Genomic DNA, 20,971 nt, shown 5'->3' on the forward strand with positions numbered 1-20,971 from the left:
TTCTTTTCAACTGGTTGAAAGCGTCTTGCCATAGCAGCAGGGGTGTTTATCATGGTCTACTGATGCCGATTAACATAGTTTCAATTATTTTATAAAAATTCCCTCAAAAAAAAGATTATTTTATAAAAATACATTTTTTTTTATAAATAGATTATTTTACTCGTTGTTTTTTGCAAATATTTGTAAATACCTTAACAGCACTAATACTCGTATAACAGATATTCACACGAATGTGAGAACGACGTATAAATACCAATTTTATCAAATAAATAGTTAACTACCATGTATACACGTGAACATCTATTATCATCCTTGATAATAGTATAGTAACAACAACACCAAAATTATTATTATTTATATAGTAAAAAAATTAATAATAATAATAATAATAATAATAATAATAATAATAATAATAATAATAAAGTAACATTTCCACTAAAAAGAATTAATCTCAAAGATAGAGTCCAAAGAATAATACAAACTTTATTTGTCATTCAAAATAGCTGCAACAAATTCTTGTTAATATATAAAATAATAATAATAATAATAATAATCTCAAAGTATTGATAGAGTCCAAAGAATAATACAAACTTTATTTCATTCAAAATTGATGTAACAAATTTTTGTTAATATAAAAGGAAATAAAGATCTAAGAAGAACAAATAAAAGAAACATTTATGAATTTAATTTTTTTCTTTTGTTGCTTGACAAATGAAAATGTTCAACATCGCATTCTTTTTTCTTATACCCCACAAAGCATAGTAAAATAAAATCAAAATATACCAAAAAATAAATTAGTACCTTTCAATCTTTCAAGCATAATAAAGAATAATGAGATAAAAAATTAGCATAAACATAAGAAAAATTATATTATGACGGGAATAATCAGAGATAAATATTATAAAGTAGGAAAAAACCTTAATAAATAAAATGATTGAAGAGTGTTGGGAAAAAATAAGGAAAGATAAAAGAATAATAATTTTTTATGGAAGAAATAATAAAATATATTGCATACAACTTGAATCAAATACGTATAAAAGTGTGTGAATAATATAAGTGATTATATATATATATAGGAAGTTATTCATGAAAATATGTCCTCGTGAGCTTAGTTCAGTTGGTAGACAATGCATAATATATGAGAGTGAACATGTGCATAAAAGATTGTCATTTTTCATTGGATTTTCTAAAAAAGAAAAAAAAATCATATGAATGTAGTTCTATACTTCTATTGCATCAAATAGACCCAATGTGAGATAAAAGTACATGAACATCATAAACTTAATTCTAGAAAATGTAAATTGAATATATGGCTTGTTTTTTGTAGATTAAAAAAATGATTTGGCATTCTATAATTTAGAGATTATTTTTCAGAGATTTTATAAAAGAAACAAAATCAATTTTGTTTTTATTTATTGTAATAACAACCTCTTCTTTGAAAAAAATTAATTTAATTTTTTTGGATACAACTATATAAATGAATTTTTTTTTGTTACAAAGTTATCTTCATCCTTTGATACTCACTCTCTCCCGTCTCTCAAAAGATATATTTTCTTAAAAGCTATTCTTACTATCTTTTCATTTGAAACTGTTTTTAGATTTTTCTTTTCTGTAGATCCTTGTGTTTTAAAAAAACTATAACATAAAACAACACAGCCTCATAGAGCCTGTTTGTTACAGATTAGAATAAATGTTATTTTGACATTCAATAATTTAGAGATATTTTTTTTTAGATTTTATACTGAGGTGTGTTAGTACCAAAAATGAAATATTTGGTCGAACTCATGATTATATTTTCGACAAGGCGGATGAGTTATTTCGACATGCTGCAAAGTGCAAAGGGATTTCGACCAATAACATACCGACTTCGACACACCGCAATTTCAACCAAGGAAGTTAAAGTCGGAGTGCAATAAGGCAAAGTGGAATGTGTAGCGGCATACAAGGCTGAAGTGCATTGAAGTTATTTCCTAGTGTCTTAGTGCATGGAAGTTATTTTCTAGTGTCTTGGGAAGTTATAAGAAGTTATTTCTATTTTAAATCTAGACCGTAGGATTTAGTGGTAGTTTTTCCTACAAGGTCTATATATATATATATATATATATATATATATATATATATATATATATATATATATATATATATATCAGTTTGTAATAAGAAAAAGTGGTTGGTTTCTTGATTTCTGAAAACTCTGTAACACCTGCACGCCGCGAGAGCAAAAGGGTTCAGGAATGGCAGATTGACAGATTCCAACCACCCTTTACATTCTTGCAATTTAATATTATTGTTCTTGATTTATTTTCCTCTTTTACAATTTGCATATCTTTTCATCTTTCTTTTCTTTCTTCTTCTTTTAAACATGCTCACTTGAGCATTTTATCTATCATGTTGTCATGAGACAACTTGATATTAAAAGATGTTGGATGCAATTCTAACGTTAATGTTCTTAAAGAATGCATGAAGTGATGTCATAAACCGCAAGACTTGAACGATCCCCTTTAAAAACACATTTGTCACCATTGATGGATAATGAAGTTTACATTACCAAAAATCGGTGTAAACAAGGTGTCAACTAAAATGATTAGGATGAGAAAAAAATTGTGTTTTTGTTAGTCGTTAACTTTCATAAATAGAGAAGAGAATAAAAGATTGACTATTGAATATTGATTGATACTATTGATGATTAGAAAATTTAAAAATATAATAGTAGTTTATTGAGATATTTATGCTACATAAATATTAAAATTAAAATATTTAGCAATAAGAACAAATTAATATTTCTTCAAAAAAAAATTAATATATGAAGTTTGTTGAGATTTTTTTTTTTTTGAGGGATGAAGTTTGTTGAGATATTTATGCTAAATAAAATATTAATTTTAGAAAACAGAAAAAATAATAAAAATATTGAGAATAAACGTGGAAGCAACATGTGGCATACAAAACATACTTTATATACTCCTTCCGTCCTAAATTATAAGCAAAAAAACTCATTTTCTTTGTCCCAAATTATAAGCAAAAAAGACCAACTTTTATCATGGAAGGATTGTTTAGAGTTGTTTTTTATTTACCACTTGTGTTCTGATTCGATGTATCACCCGTTAGGGTTTGAGTTTGTGGTTTTCTGGGTCAGGTTCATGTCCCTCCAGTCTTGTACTTCATTTTTATTTTATTTGAACTTTATTTTGCTTAAAAAAAATTATGTTTTTCAAAAAATTATCTTTTCCAAAGGAAAATTAAATGCAAAGTGCATTCAATTTGCTCTCTTTTTCATTTTCTCTATAATCAACTACCAATAAAAATTGTTTTTACATCTTCCTATAAAACTTATTTCAAAGATAACACAAAAAACTATGTTACAAACTATTATGTTTTAGTTTTCTTAATAAGTGTGATTTTTTTTTTGCTTATAATATGGGACGGAGGGAGTATATACTAGTGTATTTACCCGGCGTTGCCCGGGTTAGACATATTCAAGAAGATCAAAAAATTGTATGTATGATATCCGCAAATAAAATTTATCACAGATTGGTATGTGACGAATATTTTAATAAATACACACGAATATAATAAAATAAACCATATTATAAATACTCGTAAATTTATAGTTGCACATACAGATAAAATTAACGGGATTTGGTAAAAATATTAACACATATAGAATAAAATTATCTTTTTTTAAGTTTTCGGACTCGCATAAATTCATATTCGTTATTAAATTAATAAAATTAAACAATTGTTGTGCTACATGAAATAATATATAACTGGATCTTTTAATTAAAGATTTTTGTTTGATTAGTAATTTGTGAATACCTGGTTTGGAGTTATTGAACTTCAGGAACAACATCGTTAATTATTAGTTTTGAATTATTATAGGGTGTGTTTGATACTCCCTTTTTTTTTTTTTTCTAAAGGTCCAAAATATAAAAAAAATAAACATTTGCAAACAATTTTTAATATACAAAGTAAACTTTAATTTGAAACGCGTAAGAATTTCTTAAGAACTGTACAATTTAAACTTAGCCAATTGCAATATCAACATAATGGGAACATCTGGATTTTCAGACATAAAGTCAATAAGTTGATTTGCATATTCTTTCGATAGTGTGCACGTGAGTTTCTCCCCTCCTCTGCATATAATTGGCTGGTTGGACACCACTTGTGTATTCTGTAAGTTCTCCCTTTGCAGCTAATACTCCAATAATATCTTTAAAAAAATATGAAAGGTGAAGTTGATATCCAATGCAATAAAAAAAACTATAACAAATAAACAGGCAATAGATATAAAAAAAATTGACTCCATAAAAAAATAGTCGTTAGTCATATCCTTAAAATAAAATAGTCTATAGTCAAGACAAGTTGGATTAAACTTACAGTTATTCTTAGAAACTGAGATATTTGTTATCTCATCACACATTTCCTCAACCAGCATAAATTGATATTTTGACATTTTGTCACTCCACACAATGCATTGAACATTTTGTCACTCCACACAATGCATTGAATTTTGCTCCTTAGAATATTAGAAACAACAAAAGTCAACAAAAATTGTGAATAACTATACATTCAAATGTTCTAAAAACAATAATAAAACATAACAAATAAAAATCGTAAAGATTAACCACGCTTCCTGCAGAGTTGCTTTTCGACTTCTTTTGAGATAGAATTGGCTCACCCAATTATAGACTTACGTCGGATTTTTTTTATTTTATTTTTGTTTTGGCTTTTTCATTGAGGGTTTTGGCCTAGTCCCCCCTCTCCTTGTATATATTTTCCCTCTTTTTTAATAAATTTTAGAGATTGGAAGGCATAGGACGGAGGCGTCCCGGGGTGCCAACCTAGTTGGGATGTCGGTGTTGTCTCCTGATCTCTGTCTGTCTCTCCCTGCTTAGCAAAAAAAAAAAAGATTAATTATCATATAAAATAATTTTAAATAAAGTCATGTTAGTTTGTAAAAGTTAACAAAGAAAAAGAACTAATGCATACTTTTTTATCCATGAAAACCATATCGAATAAATCAATCTGGTCTCGATCTTTGAAGTTTGACATTCTCTATACGATCATAATCTTGAATCTCAATAATTTGTATTTATTATTGATGGTTATGATATCAATGAGGTCAAATTTTGTAGCCATAATTTTTAGAAAATAAAAATAAAAATCAGAGTGATGAAATTTATTGGTTAGTTAGGAATCAAAATTGAATGAAGGTACTGCAAGTATGTGTGTAAACATCATTAGAAATTTGTAAGATGTTGTTTGAAAAGTTTTCTTCAAAAATAAAAATAACCAAAACACAAAAACATATTATATTAAAAAGTAGCATTAGAAGGTGGTTGATATATATAATATAAAAATCAAAATATAAGTACAAAAATAACAAAAGAATAGGTGTTTGCGAAACCTAAAGAAGGAAAAAGGTTAGATAAAAAGAAGGTTTGTGTTTCGGATTATGCTCAAAATATGTGAATATGTGGTTAACAAAAATTCCTTTATTTTTATTTTTTTAATTAAAAAACTCATTTATTTACAGTTAACATTTTTTTTAGAATATGTTGTTAAAAGATAATATAATAACTAACCAAAGCTTTTTTTTCGTTAAAGAAAAACTAATTGAATAATATGGTGTTGAAAGATTACATGGTAACTAATTGAAGCTTCTTTTCCTAAAAAAAATTAAATATTTAATGGATATGAATGAAGGGTATCGTATGCAATTTGTTGAGATATTTCTATTACATAAAATATTAGGAATTCAATAAAAAGTTAAGTCAAATATTTAATTGATAAGATCAAAACTTTGTTGAGATATTTATGCCAAATTAAATATTGGTTTTAAAAAATAAAAAAATAATAAAAATATTGCGAATAAACGTGGAAGTGACACATGACATAAAAAACTTTACTTTATATATATATATATATAGACATAGGCGCGCGCGCACACTATTGATGCTAAATAGAAAGAAGAATAAAATCTTTTTGATGAAAAGAAAGAATTTGTAGAGATATCTATGCAAAATTAAATCTTCACGTAAAAATAGAAGATTAATAAAAAAAATTGAGAATAAACGTGGAGTCGAAACGTCACAAAATATCTTAACTTTATTTATATACTATTGATTGATTGACGTCATCAATGGAGTTAAATTTTGTAACCCATAATTTTTGGAAAAGAAAAATAAAAACATGAAATTTATGATTTGGTTAGTCGGGAATCAAAATTGAATCAAGGTATTGTGTGTGTAAAACATCAATATAAGTGTTTTAGATGTTTGAAAAGTTGTCTTCTAAAATCAAAACATAAAAATAACAAAAAGATGAAAACATGTTATATTAAAAAGTAGCATTAGAAAGTGGTTGAAATATATACTATATCAAAGTTCCTAAAAAAAAAAAATACTATATCAAAGTATTTGTAGAAGAAATAATAGAATTGGTGTTTGACAAAACTGAAGAAGGAAAAATGTTAGATGAAAAGAAGGTTTAGGATTTCCGTTTGTACTCAAAATATGTGAATAACAAAAAATCATTTATTTATAGTTAACATTTGCATTAGAATATGATGCTAAAAGATAACATAATAACTAATCAAAGCCTTTATTTCCTGAAAAGAAAAACTAATTGAATGATACGGTGCTTAAATATTACTTAGTATCTAATTGAAGCTTCTATTCCTAAAAAAAAAAACTAATTAAAATAATTGAAGCCTTTTAATCATAAAATAAGATCATGTATGTAATCTTTGTTGAAAGTATTATACGTAGTTTGTTGAGATATTTCAACTACATAAATTATTAGAAATTCAATAAAAAATTAAGAGGATAAGATCAAAAGTTTGTTGAGATATTTATGCTAGATAAAATATTGGTTTTAAAAAATAAAAAAAAAATCATAAAATATTGAGAATGGATGTTAAAGTGACACGTGGAATAAAAAATCTTACTCTAGCTAGAACAAAATAATCATGTAAGTATCAAGTGTATTGATATGTATTTAATTGCCCTTCCAACAAAAGAACACACATTCTTGATAGCATTGAAACTGATGGGGACCTCATCAATCACAGAGATAAAATAAGCTTATAAACCAATTGAAAGATAACAAAATATAAAGAGAAATTGATAATAACACAGCTGAAAAAATAAAAGACACTAAATAGAAAACCAAATTGAATAAAGAGAAATTGTATGAAAGGAAATAAATCCAAAGATTATAACTAATTAGACACAACTTGTCAAAAGCACTAAAAATCTACTAATTAAACTTGGCCGCACATAGTAGTATTGGTTGGACTACATCAAATTTCCATGCTGCAACATCAGTTCCAAGGCACAACATTTGTCCCACAAGATCGAAATGTGTCTGAATAGGTGATAAAACGAAGGTTGAATAGACAATTGTGTTCGCATATTTCCTCGACCATCATAAATCTTTCTTCATTCAAACCACAACTATAAACTTTTTTCTCAGTAGCAAAAACCAAGAGATCACCATTCATAACTGTAAACCCGGTAACTTGAGGATCTTTTTCTTGTAACCCTAGTCCTCTCACTCTAACTTTCAAAACCTTTTTCCATGAACTCGACTCGTAATCTTTTAAATACCAAACAGTAAAAATTGAATTTTTTAATAATTTCACCAAACAAATTGATCGTTTCGAACTTGTCACCTTACCCCAATTGAATATGCTCAGATTACACATGGTATGACAACCTCTAATGGCTTCTCTCGGCAACCTCAGCATTGTCGAGTTTCCATTCTCGAGATGATAAGACATTATGTATGGCTTGTAAAAAGGACTAGGTTTTGCAAAATAATGAGAACAATCTGAGATAATATGAATGGCTTTGTTATGAAACACGTACATGTCAAAGTTCATGTTTCTTCCACCAGAGAGGAAACCATTATCCATTGTTTTCCACACACCTTCCTTTTCATGATAAACACTGCATGTATGGCAATTGGATGACCATTCCATTGGATTTTCAAAAAGAAACACCTTATAGTCATCTGAAGAGCAATCTAACATGATGTTTATATTAGCAAAATTATGATTTCTTTGAAGTGATTCTGGGGTAGGAATGAAAGACCTACACTTGGTGATTGGATTAAATATGAAAAACTCAATTGGACCATGATCATTAATGGTTTGGCAAAGAAGCAAACCATTACTTGAACCTAAGATACTGGTTGAATTTGATAGGAGTCCAAGAACATTCTTAGGAACACCAGAAGATTGACCGTCTTCAGGTAGAGGATGTAACTCGACTCGTTTTTCGTACTTTTGGATTATCCGTTCGGGTTGGATGAAGAGGCATGTGTCATCCCTCCCCAATAAATTACGAGACTGCTTTCTTTTGAAAGCCGCTTCTTCTGGAAATCCAGTGACTGAGTTGAAAGTTGAGTTAAGCTTGCAAACGCTCTTTGCCGGTAGCCATGAAAATATCTCAAAAGCAATATCTTGAGGGACTTCCATGGCGTTGTTGAGAAGGATGAAGAAAAGGAGGAATATAGGAAGAGCAGGTGGGTTGACGGGTGAAAAAAGAGGAGGAAAAGAAGATCAGTGAATAGTATAAGTTTGTTATCAAGCTTTCTGGAATAGAGCAAGAGAAGAACAGTGAATAGTACTTATAAGTTTGTAGCTTTGAGGAGAAGGCGTGTATTTATAACTACGAAGCCCTAGCTTTATAACACTTAAAGTAATGCTTATTAAGTAAACAAATCTTTTCCTTCATAAAATTAGGAACAAATCTTCTCACAAAATATCTCCTTCAAAATCTTTTGTAACAAATTTTTTTCTTTGAAAATAATCCTTTTCCAAATCTCAATATAAGTGACCTAACAATTAATCTTTCGACAAAAGTAAGAAATAGAAAAGAAAAAAAATTATAACAAACTTTTGTTCAGGAGAAAATTTTAACAAACTTGGAAAGCAAAATAATCAAACGGTGATATTTTTTTTTTAAAACTAGATATAAGAAGATTTAGTTCTTTTTCCTTCAAAAAGGATTTAGTTATTTTTCCCTTAATTAAAATAAAGATTTAGTTAGTTTTTTAGAGCAAAAGGATTTAGTTCATTAAAAAACTATTTGACCAATTTAAAAAAGGATTTATTTCTTTTTCCCTTAATTAAAATAAAGATTTAGTTAGTTTTTTAGAGCAAAAGGATTTAGTTCATTGAAAAACTATTTGGCCAATTTAAAATATTTATTTCTTTTTTCCTCAAAAAAGATTTAGTTCTTTTTTCCTTACAAAATATTTAGTTCGTTTTTTAGAGCAAAAAGATTTAGTTTGTTAAAAAACTATTTGACCAATTTAAAAGAAAATAGGAAAAAAAAACGTGAGCAATTTTTTTTAAGACTATAGCCACTTGTGCTTTTATAAAAAAAACTAGATGAATTAATCTATCTATAACAATATATTAAGATTCTTTCAAAAAAAAACAATATATTAAGATGATATGGTTGTTTTGCGATGATTTTTTCTTTCTTTCATATTTACATGTTTTTTTTTTAAAAATTTATGTGCTAGTCTTTTTTTTTTTGTGGTGGCCGGGGTTCGAACCCCGGACCTTACATATTTTATGCATTGTCCATATATACCAACTGAGTTAAGCTCACAGTAACATTTTTATGCATTGTCCATATATACTAACTGAGTTAAGCTCACAGTGACATTTTATGTGCTAGTCTTACTATACATGACATTTTATGTGCTAGTCTTACTATACATTATGAGATTTTAGGCTGACTTTTTCATTACTTTGACTATACCTTTAAATAATTTTTCTTATATTAATGTTAGATTGTTAGGGTCACTCAAAAAGATAAGAATTAATATCATACTTGCTACATTGTTTTTATTATTGAAAAAGATAAATATGGTTTGTTGGGTTTGTTAAGATATGAATGTCACAAATATCATCTTCTTTTTTGAAGAAAAAAGTCACAAATATACATATATTTGTAATCAAAATTAAAATTTCATAGAAAACACTGTTCAAAATTTACAAGTCTTAGCGCACTATAAAAAGCAAAAAGACGGACAAGTCGGTGCCCGTCTTTGGACATAATTTTTCATTGCTTGAATTATACCATTCGTTTAAAAAAAAAATTAAAAGGACCAATCGTTTAAACTATTTTGTACACCCCATTTCACTTTCAATATATTACGTAAAATCTTAATTAAAAAATTACTTAAATCTCATGATAATAAGACCAATCCCAGAAGGATATCTTATTAGGAAAAAAGGAACAATAAGAGAGCTTAATCTAATTTATTTACGAAAATTATTTGAATGTTTTTTTTTTTTGTGGTGGCCGAGATTTGAACCTTGGACCTTGCATATTTTTATGCTTTTATGCATATGCATTGTCCATACCAACTGAGCTAAGCGCACCAGGACATTTAAATGTGGTATATGCTAAATATTTATAATAATTTTTTTTAACATAAAAAATTTATAATGATATAAGATAGTTTAAATATTCAATTAATCGCAATAGAATAGGAAACAAGCAATCATGCTAACCCGCTTGTAAGAAATAAAATGAGTGTGATAATACTTTTCTTAACTATTCTTTTTGAAGATTCCAACAATTTTATAGATAACAAATATATTATATATACTCTATTATCTTTTTTATAACATAAGGTTTTTTTTATCTACCACTAGCATTTTGACGGGTTCGTCTGTCCGTTCTTTTTATTGCATTATTGTGTATAAATTTTGAACCCTAACTTGATTGTTGCCAAAGTAACTGAGATAAAAAAAGAAAGGATGTCATTGATCATATTATTATCAAAGAGAGAAAATGAATGAATCTCTTGTTTTTCATTAATTGTAATGTGATCAATACAATGTTATTTATACAAAAGTAGAGTTGTATGCTAAGAAGCGTAAGCTAGCAACTAGAAGAACAAAGCTCTAAATGATAACTTGCTCAGCAAGTTGTCTCTATAACAGAGATGGAGAAGCTAAACTGTAATAGTCCCCCTCAAGTTGGAGGTTTATATATGTCAACTAAACCCAACTTGATCAATAGAGAACTGAATGGCTGAGGAAGTAAAGATTTTGTAAAAAAATCTGCAAGTTGATTTTGGGATGAAACTGGAAGAAGCTTCATGATTCCTGCAGCAAGCTTCTCTCTAACAATATGACAGTCAATCTCCAAATACTTGGTTCTCTCATGAAAGACTGGATTAGCTGATATATGAAGTGCACTTTGATTGTCACAATACAAGACAGGAACCCTAGTGCATGAAATCTGCAGATCCTTCAAGAGATACAACAACCATTGAAGCTCACATGTAGCTGCTCCAAGTGCCCTATACTCAGCCTCAGAGGAAGATCTAGAAACTGTGAGTTGTTTCTTAGTTCTCCATGAGATCAATGAGTCTCCAAGGAAGAAACATTGTCCAGAAATGGACCTTCTAGTGTCTCTGCAACCTGCCCAGTCAGCATCTGAGTATCCCTGTATGTAAGGAAGTGATGATCTTGGAAAATAGAGACCTTTGCCAGGGCATGTCTTGAGGTATTTGAGCACTCTTAAGGCTGCATTATAATGTGTTTGGGTTGGCTGAGACAAGAACTGGCTCAATTGCTGGGTAATGAAAGTAATGTCAGGTCTGGTGGCATTCAAATACAAGAGTCTACCAACAAGCCTTCTATATGCAGGAATGTCTGTAAATGGAGGAGAATCATCATGATAGAGCTTAATGGATGGATCTGAAGGAGTGGCCACAGGTTTAGAGTCCAAGAAACCTGTATCAGATAGCAGATCCAAGCAGTATTTCCTTTGACATAATGAGATACCCAGTTTTGAATGAGCAACTTCCAAACCCAGGAAATATTTGAGCTGTCCCAAATCCTTGATTTTGAATGAATTGTGAAGAATGTTTTTAATGAAAACAAATTCATCCAAAGAGTTACCAGCTAGTATGATGTCATCTACATATACTAGTAATGCAGTGAACTGATGAGTGCTATGTTTGATGAATAAAGAATGATCTGCTGCAGCTTGTTTATAACCATGACTAAGTAACAGAGATGCCAGTTTTTCATACCATTTCCTACTAGCCTGTTTGAGTCCATATAAGGATTTAAGAAGCTTGCAGCACTGATTAGGCTTATTGGTGGCAACACCTGGGGGAATGTCCATGTACACATCTTCTTGGAGATCCCCATGCAGAAAAGCATTGTTCACATCCAGTTGGTGAAGATGCCAATTGTTCAATGAGGCTAGAGCTAAAACTAATCTGATGGTGGTGTGCTTGGCTACAGGTGAGTAGGTGTCAAAGTAGTCTAAACCTTCTACTTGATTGTAGCCCTTAGCAACAAGTCTAGCCTTGTATCTCTCAATAGTGCCATCTGCATGATGTTTGACTTTATAAATCCACCTACAGCCTATAGGTTGAGCATTTGGGGGTAAATCAATGATTTTCCAAGTTCCAGTATTTTCAAGTGCAGTGAGCTCAACTTGCATAGCTTTCCTCCAACGTTCAAACTTATTTGCCTCAGTGTAGGATTTAGGTTCAGTATGAGCATGAAGAGACAAAATGAAATGAGAATGAGGATTAGAAATATTATGATATGAAACAAAATTGCAAATAGAATTCAAGTGATTAGCAGATGCAGATGCAGATGCTTTATTGGAACAGACAAAATCCTTCAAGTAGGAAGGAGTGGTTTTATTTCTGGAAGAATGTCTAATTAAAGGAGGAATAGGTGCATCAGAAATAGGATGAGATGCAGGAGTGGTGTGAGAAACAATGTCAGTGGAAGAAGAAGGAAGATTGGTATCACAGTCAGGTGGAATGGAAGAAGATGATGGAATGGATGTGAAATATTCCCAATCATGACTCTTAAAAGAGGGATTTGATTTGTAAGGTAAAATACATTCATGAAAAACTACATGTCTGGAAATGAAAAGTTCTCTGGTGTGTAAATCATACAAAATGTAACCCTTGAAACCTGACTTGTATCCCAAGAAAACAGACTTTCTGGCTCTAGTTTCAAGTTTAGTTCTATGACTTTGAATGGATGAAGCATAACAAAGACAACCAAAGACCTTAAAATCAGTAGCATCAGGTGGAGTATTATAAAGTAAATGGTATGGAGACTGATTTTGAAGAACAGGAGTTGGAACCCTATTGATCAAATAGACAGCATGAAGGAAAGCATAAGACCAAAAAGACAAAGGCAGTTTAGATTGGTAAAGTAAGGCTCTGCCTATGTTTAATATATGTTGATGCTTTCTTTCAACTCTCCCATTTTGTTGGGGAGTTTCAACACATGACCTTTGGTGCAAAATTCCTTTGGAAGCATAAAAGTCATTGAGGAGAAATTCAGAACCATTGTCAGTTCTGATGATTTTAGGTGTGACATGAAACTGGTTATCAATCATAGCAACAAAGTTTTTGACATGAAGGGGAACTTCAGCTTTAGATTTTAGTAAAATGATCCACAGAAATCTAGTGTGATCATCAACAATGGTGAGAAAATATTTGTGTCCATGAATAGAATGAATTGCAAGAGGACCCCATATGTCAAAATGAAGCAACTGAAATTTACTATCAGCATGTGAAATACTATGAGAGAAAGGCAATTTCTTATGTCTAGCAAAATGACAAATGTCACATGCAGCTTTATTATCAACAATAATAGTGGGATACAAATGAGTCATATATGAGAGTCTCTGATTGGACAAATGTCCAAGCCTGAAATGCCACAATGCAGATTCAGGTATCCTAGAGTTATCAAAGACACTTTGAGACTTAGAAATACTAGAATCAGAGATATTACAAGCACTATGTGCCACTTTATTTGGTAAAGACTGAAAACTATGAGGAAGTTGCAGCTTCTGATTGTCAAACTGCATAGACAACTTGTAAAGACCATCTGACTTATTACCCAAACCAATCATCCTCTGTGATGTCACATCCTGTATAATACAACTATTAGAACCAAAATTGACACTACAAGATAAAGATTCAGAGAGTTTTGAAACAGAAATGAGATTAACTTTGAATTCAGGAGAGTACAAAACATGAGTCAGATACAAATGAGGAGTAAAATGGACAGTTCCAGCATAATGCACATATAGAGAAGTACCATTAGGAAGGGTAACAAGAACAGGTTTGATTTTGTAAAATGAGGTAAAGTGAGTTTTAGAGAAACATATGTGATCATTAGCTCCTGAATCTATAATCCAGACAGGCATGGAATTCATATGAAGAGAACAAGAAAAAGCACTATGTATACCTGACTGGTAGGTAGCAAGAGGAATGGATTGAGAAGAAGTAATTTGATTTGAAGTAGAGGCAGAAGGAGGCACAGAAGGGGCTACAGCTGCAGGCAATAAAGTTGCTTGTTGAAGTAGGCTCACAAGGTGCTCATATCTGTCTTGAGAAATACTAAAACCTGAATCACCATTCCCCTGCTCAATGTTACTTGTATTTCCAGTTTCAACTGTAACATTGTTAGTAGATCCATGAGAGAGAGTATTAGAGTTTGGTGGTTTATTTGAATTTGGGAATCCATGCTTCAAGTAGCATGTGTCTATGGTGTGATTAGTTCTATTGCAAAAGGTGCAATGCCTAGAAGAATTCTTCTGGTTACCATAATGACCTCTACCACGACCATAAGGCTTCTTAGAGTCAGTAGCATTGATCAAAGCATTGGATTCTTCAGTAGGAAGAGGAAGTATAGGTGCATTATTACTCTCTTCCTGAATCACCAAGGAATATACTCTGTTTAACGAAGGAAGAGGATCCATGAGCAAGATCTGAGTCTTGACAACAGAAAATTGTTCATTCAAACCAACAAGGAACTGCATGATTTGATCTTCAACACGGTATTCATGAGCAAGAGTTGAAGATTCACAACGGCATTGGTGAAGACATGAGCACTTTGGAAGAGGCCTATGTGAATTAAGTTCTTCCCAAAGTGCACGCATTTCAGTAAAATATTCTGAAACCGTTTTTGTTCCTTGCTTGAGGTTGTTAATGGAAGAACGAAGAGTAGAAATTCTGATCCTATCAGCTTTGGAGAATCTCTCTTTCAGATCCTCCCAAACTTCTGATGCATAATCATAGAAAACAATCGTTTGAGCTATGGATTCAGAAACTGAATTGATAATCCATGAGTGTATCAGATGATTGCACCGTTCCCACGCTGCTCTGTTCAAATCCAGAGCATCTGGTTGTGGAAGAACGCCATTGATGAAGGCGAGTTTGTTCTTCGCTCCCAAGGCACGCTTCATGGAACGACTCCACGCTAAGTAATTGGAGCCATTGAGCTTAGGGATGATAGTAACCGAATTTGGACCTTCGCTCGGATGAACATAGAAAACCGATTCAACATCTGGTTGATTCGGTGCAGCTTGAATGATGATAGGTGCTTGACGAGGAGGCATAGTGCGTAAAACGCAAAATCAAGATGAAGAGAATGCGTAAAACGCAGAAATTGAAGAAATTGAAGAAGAATTCACCGATTGAAGCAAAGAAGAAGAACAAAGAAGCTAAGAGAAAAAGCTTCCGTGAGCAACAATGGCGGAAAACAGAGAAGAATCAAAGGTTGAAGATGAAGATTGGAGCGGAAGCAACCGTAACAGAAAACGGTTAGGATCGAAACTTCTCTCTCAAGAGAGAGAAATCTGATACCATATTATCAAAGAGAGAAAATGAATGAATCTCTTGTTTTTCATTAATTGTAATGTGATCAATACAATGTTATTTATACAAAAGTAGAGTTGTATGCTAAGAAGCGTAAGCTAGCAACTAGAAGAACAAAGCTCTAAATGATAACTTGCTCAGCAAGTTGTCTCTATAACAGAGATGGAGAAGCTAAACTGTAATACATATTAGTTCACGGACAATGAACATTAACAATAAAATCTTCTTACATTTCTCTATCCAGCACTCTCACTAAGAAAGCTTCTTACATTTCTGTTTATAAGTTTGTTATTGTAAAAGCTTTTAATCGTAATTAATGTTCATCATCCCAAAACTAACATGATCAAGGAGGTCGATTGTGCAGATAATTTTGCTTCTTTCGGTATTAGTATCACTGGCTTCTATTTGTGGGACATTATCCCTTCTGTTGCAAAAGAAGATTACATCAGAAGTTTTTTCTGTGTTCCGAACACTAACTGCAATAGTTAATGATATCACTATTAGTAATCTTTACCTTCTTTTTGGATTTTCCTGTATATTTTCCTTCCAAGACTTCACGGCGGTATGTTTTTAGATTTTACTTCAGGTTTTATTCACAAGTTCTAATGCAATTCTTGATAAAACTCATACATAAGAAAAAAGTATAGAAAACTAATAAACAAATATTATTGATGATTTGATAAATTGAATAACAGTGAATACAATGGACACTATACATATAAATTCATGTGAAAATGAAAGGAAGATAACAACTAACAATGCTTACTAACATGACAAACTATAAACCAACTATTAACAACTCTTAACAAACTTGTCTCTGCTCTGTTTCTTGCCCTTAATGTGTGTTCTTAGTCCACATATTGTTTAAAATCTTTGATGTTTCCATGTTATTGACCAACATCATGTGTGTGTTTCTGCCAATATAGCACATACAGTTGATTCTGTTAGTGTATGCAGTTCTTGTAAAGCCTCGCTGTTAGAGCATAAAAATGCTGGCAACTCAATTATTGACGCTATCTATGAAATCATTACTTTAGTTTTAAAGATGAACAATGCTTGGAATTTCCTTTACGGTATGTTGGTTAAGTAACACTGTAATGATTCACTACTGTATAATTGCTTCAGTTATGTGTTTCTTTTATCCTGTCATGCAGAATGGTGGAAATCTTACAATGCGCAGGTTCTTGCATTAGATAGCCTTTAACATGTGGAAAGCTCCAAAATATGGAGCTTGATTCTCATCGCTCCTTTAAAACATTGAAATTTGTTAGGTTAGACATCGTGATGGGAGTTCGAACTTTGATTCCTCCACTTGTGTGTTAGTTCATTTTGTCTATCTATCCAAAAAAATGTCTCCTTTTTTTTGTGAAAAAGGAAAAGTTTCGGTTAACACTATAAGTTAACTTTATTACATACTAATTACTGTAAAAAAAAAAACTTTATTATGCATATTGCATTGACCGGGGTTCGAACCCCGGACACCTCTCTTATTAACGGTGAATTTCTAGCCACTAGGCTACTTGACCAAAAAAAATATATCAAGACTTAATTGCGATTTTGATCCTCCTAAAATAATCTCACTTTTTAAGGTCGAACTTTTTTATCCATTAAGTATCACATCTGGTACAATTTTGATAGCAGCTCAGATTTTCGACTCAAACAATGGTTGATTTTAGGCCACAAAAGTGGTGGGAAAATATGAAAATTTGCAACTTAATTCAATAGTGCTTGAATGAAATAGTTCAGACATCTGACTTAACCAATAGCCTCAATTCCAATCATACAATAGCAATTAAATTCTTGAGATGTAGTCTCTACGGCAATAAAAAAAATGTTGGCACAAATGCACTTATTTCTTGTTGCAATAACAATATTGTCATCTGAATCAATCATTATTTGGTTTAAACAAACACAATTCATGACCATCCTTCAATTCAAGAGTACATCTAGCACTCTAATAGGCTTTTGACTAGGTAAGTACCTAATAGAAACCACCCAATTAAGAGTAAAGAGAAGGATAGTAACCCAAGTAAGAAGGGCCATCCAACCATGAAAATACCTATGCAAACAACCACAACAAAAGGCAAGAAAGACCTTACAACAGACCAAAAATCAACCCAATGTCCCTTGAATAGTATCAAGATTCCTACATTTACCATGTTCCAACTCATTGATCCACCATAACATAGCCTATTCAGACAATTAGCAACAAATGAGTGGCAGTTGCAAGTGAAAAGATTGTAAGTTTTACTCTCGAAATGTCGTAAGCTTGTCCTTAAGGCATCATCCCATGTGATTGCAGTCCCATACTCAGTATGCCGGTAACCATGTTTGCATGTATGTCCAGATAGGTTTGGGGGGAAGCAACACTGTAACATTGACAAGTGTGTCAAATAAGAGTGAACACTTTCAAACAAGTAAAATAAAATTGACTCCATTCTAAAAAAATAATTAAGGGGTAGGGGAAGAGGAGAACATATCAAACGGCATCTATGTCTGTGTTGACAATCGACGATTGCATGAAATAGCAGTTTGTTTGAATTCTGATAAGCTATAACTACTATTTCACAACACTGGTTTATGTGTCACACAACTACTCCTATATCCAAATTATTTTTCAGAAAGCAAGGTCAATCATTGCATCAAACAATGGCCTAAACTGAGTTACAATAATCTGAGCTTAACTGTTAAGGTAACACAAAAACATCTTAGATTCAATATTGGCATGTGTATTCAGAATCTTGCAGCTGGAATTGAGACAAAAACAAAATCATAAACACCATGAAGGTTCAATATTAGGAATCAAGCCCCAAAGGCCAAAACCTAAACGTGGTTTAAAAACCAAATGCAATTGATGTCCTGATTTTAATTATCATCTTATGATATTTACCGACCTATTAGAAACCAGTGTTGTCTACGGTGGAATATGTCAAAAGGGAAAAAACCCGCCGTATAAATACAAAATTGTGGCCTATGGCACCGCCATGGCAAGCAAGGACATAAGTGTCAATATTGCAGTTAGTTACTATGAAGCACAGTTCCGACACGAACACTGGAGACAAATATTGTGACACGGCTAATGTCCAATATATAGGACACCGGACACCGCATGCACCATGTATTTATAATACAACAAAACTAAGTTGAGAATGAAGATTAATATATTGACATTCTACAAATAAAGTTATGGTGATGATAATTGCCCTCTCAAACTCAAAAAAGTGTACTAAGAGGAATAATTTACAATACAATCCTTAAATAATCCTAAGATACGATGGATAATTAATTTTATAACAACTAATTAATCTTATGATCCTCTCAAAAAAAATTCCTATGATGACGTGTCTACAAAAAAAAAAAAAAAATACAAGCATCATTTTGCTATTAGTCTCAGAAAAAGTAAAGGATCTAATCTTGGGTCAGAGTGTCAAGTCTTGGTCTCTTGCCATGTGTCCAAGATGTGTCTAACAGGTGTCCGATCCAAAAAAATAAATTGATTGGACACTGTTAAGAGGTTACTGACACATGTGTAAGGCATGTCTGAGAAGTATCGGTGTCGAAAACATGTCCGACACAATACTTTAGAGAGGTGTTTTTACTTTATAGGTTAGTTATGTTGATATACTCCTAATACATAATGTTTGGCTTTAATAATTTCACTCTTAAACTATACTGTCCATGAATTTTTCAATACCAACTACCGAAAATCGTATCACCAACCAATTTTTTCTTTCAATTTTGCATTAAACTAAAACAAGGCGTGCATGGGTTTGATTTTATGTCTGCTATTGTGGGATAAATGGGAACAATCTGAACAAACAGATGGCAACAAGAGATATAGAGATGATGAATTTGAGAAACGGTACCTGTCTACGATCGAGCTCCAAGTATCTTGCTACTGGACCAAATGCAAAATCATCAACATTCACACAATATGATCCTGAAAAATCTAAAACAGTTCCATCCTCCCTGCAAATGCCAACATGACCAATGAAGGGTGCCAACCATGAGACAACTGGAAGTGGATTCCAAACCAAACAACATGGAAATTTTGCATTCTTTGGATCAATTGGATCTAGTGGCCACAGATCATGCTCCATTTTTTTCTTAGGACGCAATTGTTCGATGTCATAACTTGCATTTAACTCCATCATGAAAGTTTACGGCACAACATACAGCTTTGTTCAAATTTCTACCGAAATGCATCACTTTATCAAACTACTCCTCCAAACATTCCAACTCTGCCCACAATACAGCGTAAAGATTCTGTTAGAATGTTATTCTGTCATGAATTTTGATAAAATCGATTCATCAATGACAATCTTCATACGACAAACATGTTTCAAATATGTTTAAGGATCTAAAGGCTGAACCACATAAATAAGACAACATCGGATACAAGATAAGCGCAAAACACACACACACCAACAAAAACATTCTTCTCAGAGTATTAAAGTTTGAACTTTGAGGAGCTAAATGTCACAAAATAATACAAATTTACAGTTAGAGAGTTTTGAACCTTGTATGCATCTCAAATGCTGACACCGTCCCTTTATAAACAATCAAGATATTCAGGAAAATTCAAAAGGACAAAGATACCAGAAATCCAGAATCAACAAACAACCCCTAATATAATTGTTATATATTTATGAAAATCATGGTTAACAAAGTTCAAAACTGTGGTTAATTAATTGTATCCAAATCATCTAAATTGTTCTCGAAATTCAACGTCAAATTTGCATTTCAAAATATCATTTCTATATATCAGAATGAGAACAATAAAACAACCACCATGTCCAATTTCAAACCACATATTCAAGCAGAAAATCAATTACAACACTAATAGAGAACAACACAAACATACAGAGATGAAATCAAACACACACCAAACTAGGTTTTAAATTGATGATAATAACAAATCAAAATCCTTAATTATGCAAGCAAAGCAATTAACGTTAGTCCCAAAAAAACACAAACACAAACAAGAACAATAAGCTACAGAAGAAGGAAAAAAAACATACTTTAGCTAAAGGGGCATTCTAATATTCTTAAATATGAACACCCAAATGTCTCAAACACATTACACATATCAAAATCACAACATCAATGTTTTATGACATTCTTAAAAACAAAAACAAAAACACAAATAATTGTCTAAAGTATTTACCTGAAGCAAAAAGATGAAAGAAGAAAAGGGTGTAAGAAAATGTGTCTCCAATGGGACTTTGAAAGAAGACAGAAGAAGTTGGTGTGGTGTGGTCATTTTGCTATAAAAGATTTATTGTGAGGTTGA

General features: G+C 31.5%; 2 protein-coding genes across 5 annotated transcripts; both read right to left on the minus strand.

Annotated features, from left to right (window-relative positions):
- Nucleotides 1-7,321: 7,321 nt before the first annotated feature.
- Nucleotides 7,322-8,479, minus strand: LOC146952231 (uncharacterized). Its single transcript, XM_085717199.1, has one exon. It carries the CDS (start codon nucleotides 8,477-8,479, stop codon nucleotides 7,322-7,324), a length of 1,158 nt encoding a protein of 385 aa, XP_085573325.1.
- Nucleotides 8,480-17,527: 9,048 nt separating this feature from the next.
- Nucleotides 17,528-20,930, minus strand: RTE1 (protein REVERSION-TO-ETHYLENE SENSITIVITY-like protein (DUF778)). Of its 4 annotated transcripts, none has more exons than XM_085700268.1 (3): nucleotides 20,846-20,930; nucleotides 19,545-19,919; nucleotides 17,528-18,047 (listed from the first exon to the last, which is right to left on the minus strand). In XM_085700268.1, the coding sequence occupies exons 2-3, from the start codon at nucleotides 19,830-19,832 to the stop codon at nucleotides 17,625-17,627; spliced, it is 711 nt and encodes a 236-aa protein (XP_085556394.1). In that variant the 5' UTR covers nucleotides 19,833-19,919; nucleotides 20,846-20,930; the 3' UTR covers nucleotides 17,528-17,624. The 4 variants fall into 4 exon arrangements, with proteins under 4 accessions (XP_085556394.1, XP_085556411.1, XP_085556407.1 ...); XM_085700285.1 differs by having other exon boundaries at nucleotides 19,545-19,944; XM_085700281.1 differs by having other exon boundaries at nucleotides 19,545-19,960.
- Between the last annotated feature and the right edge of the window lie 41 nt (nucleotides 20,931-20,971).

The sequence above is a fragment of the Medicago sativa genome, chromosome 1 (assembly GCF_051527215.1).
Source record: "Medicago sativa cultivar Bolivia chromosome 1, Bolivia_mono, whole genome shotgun sequence".
Taxonomy (NCBI): Eukaryota; Viridiplantae; Streptophyta; class Magnoliopsida; order Fabales; family Fabaceae; genus Medicago; species Medicago sativa.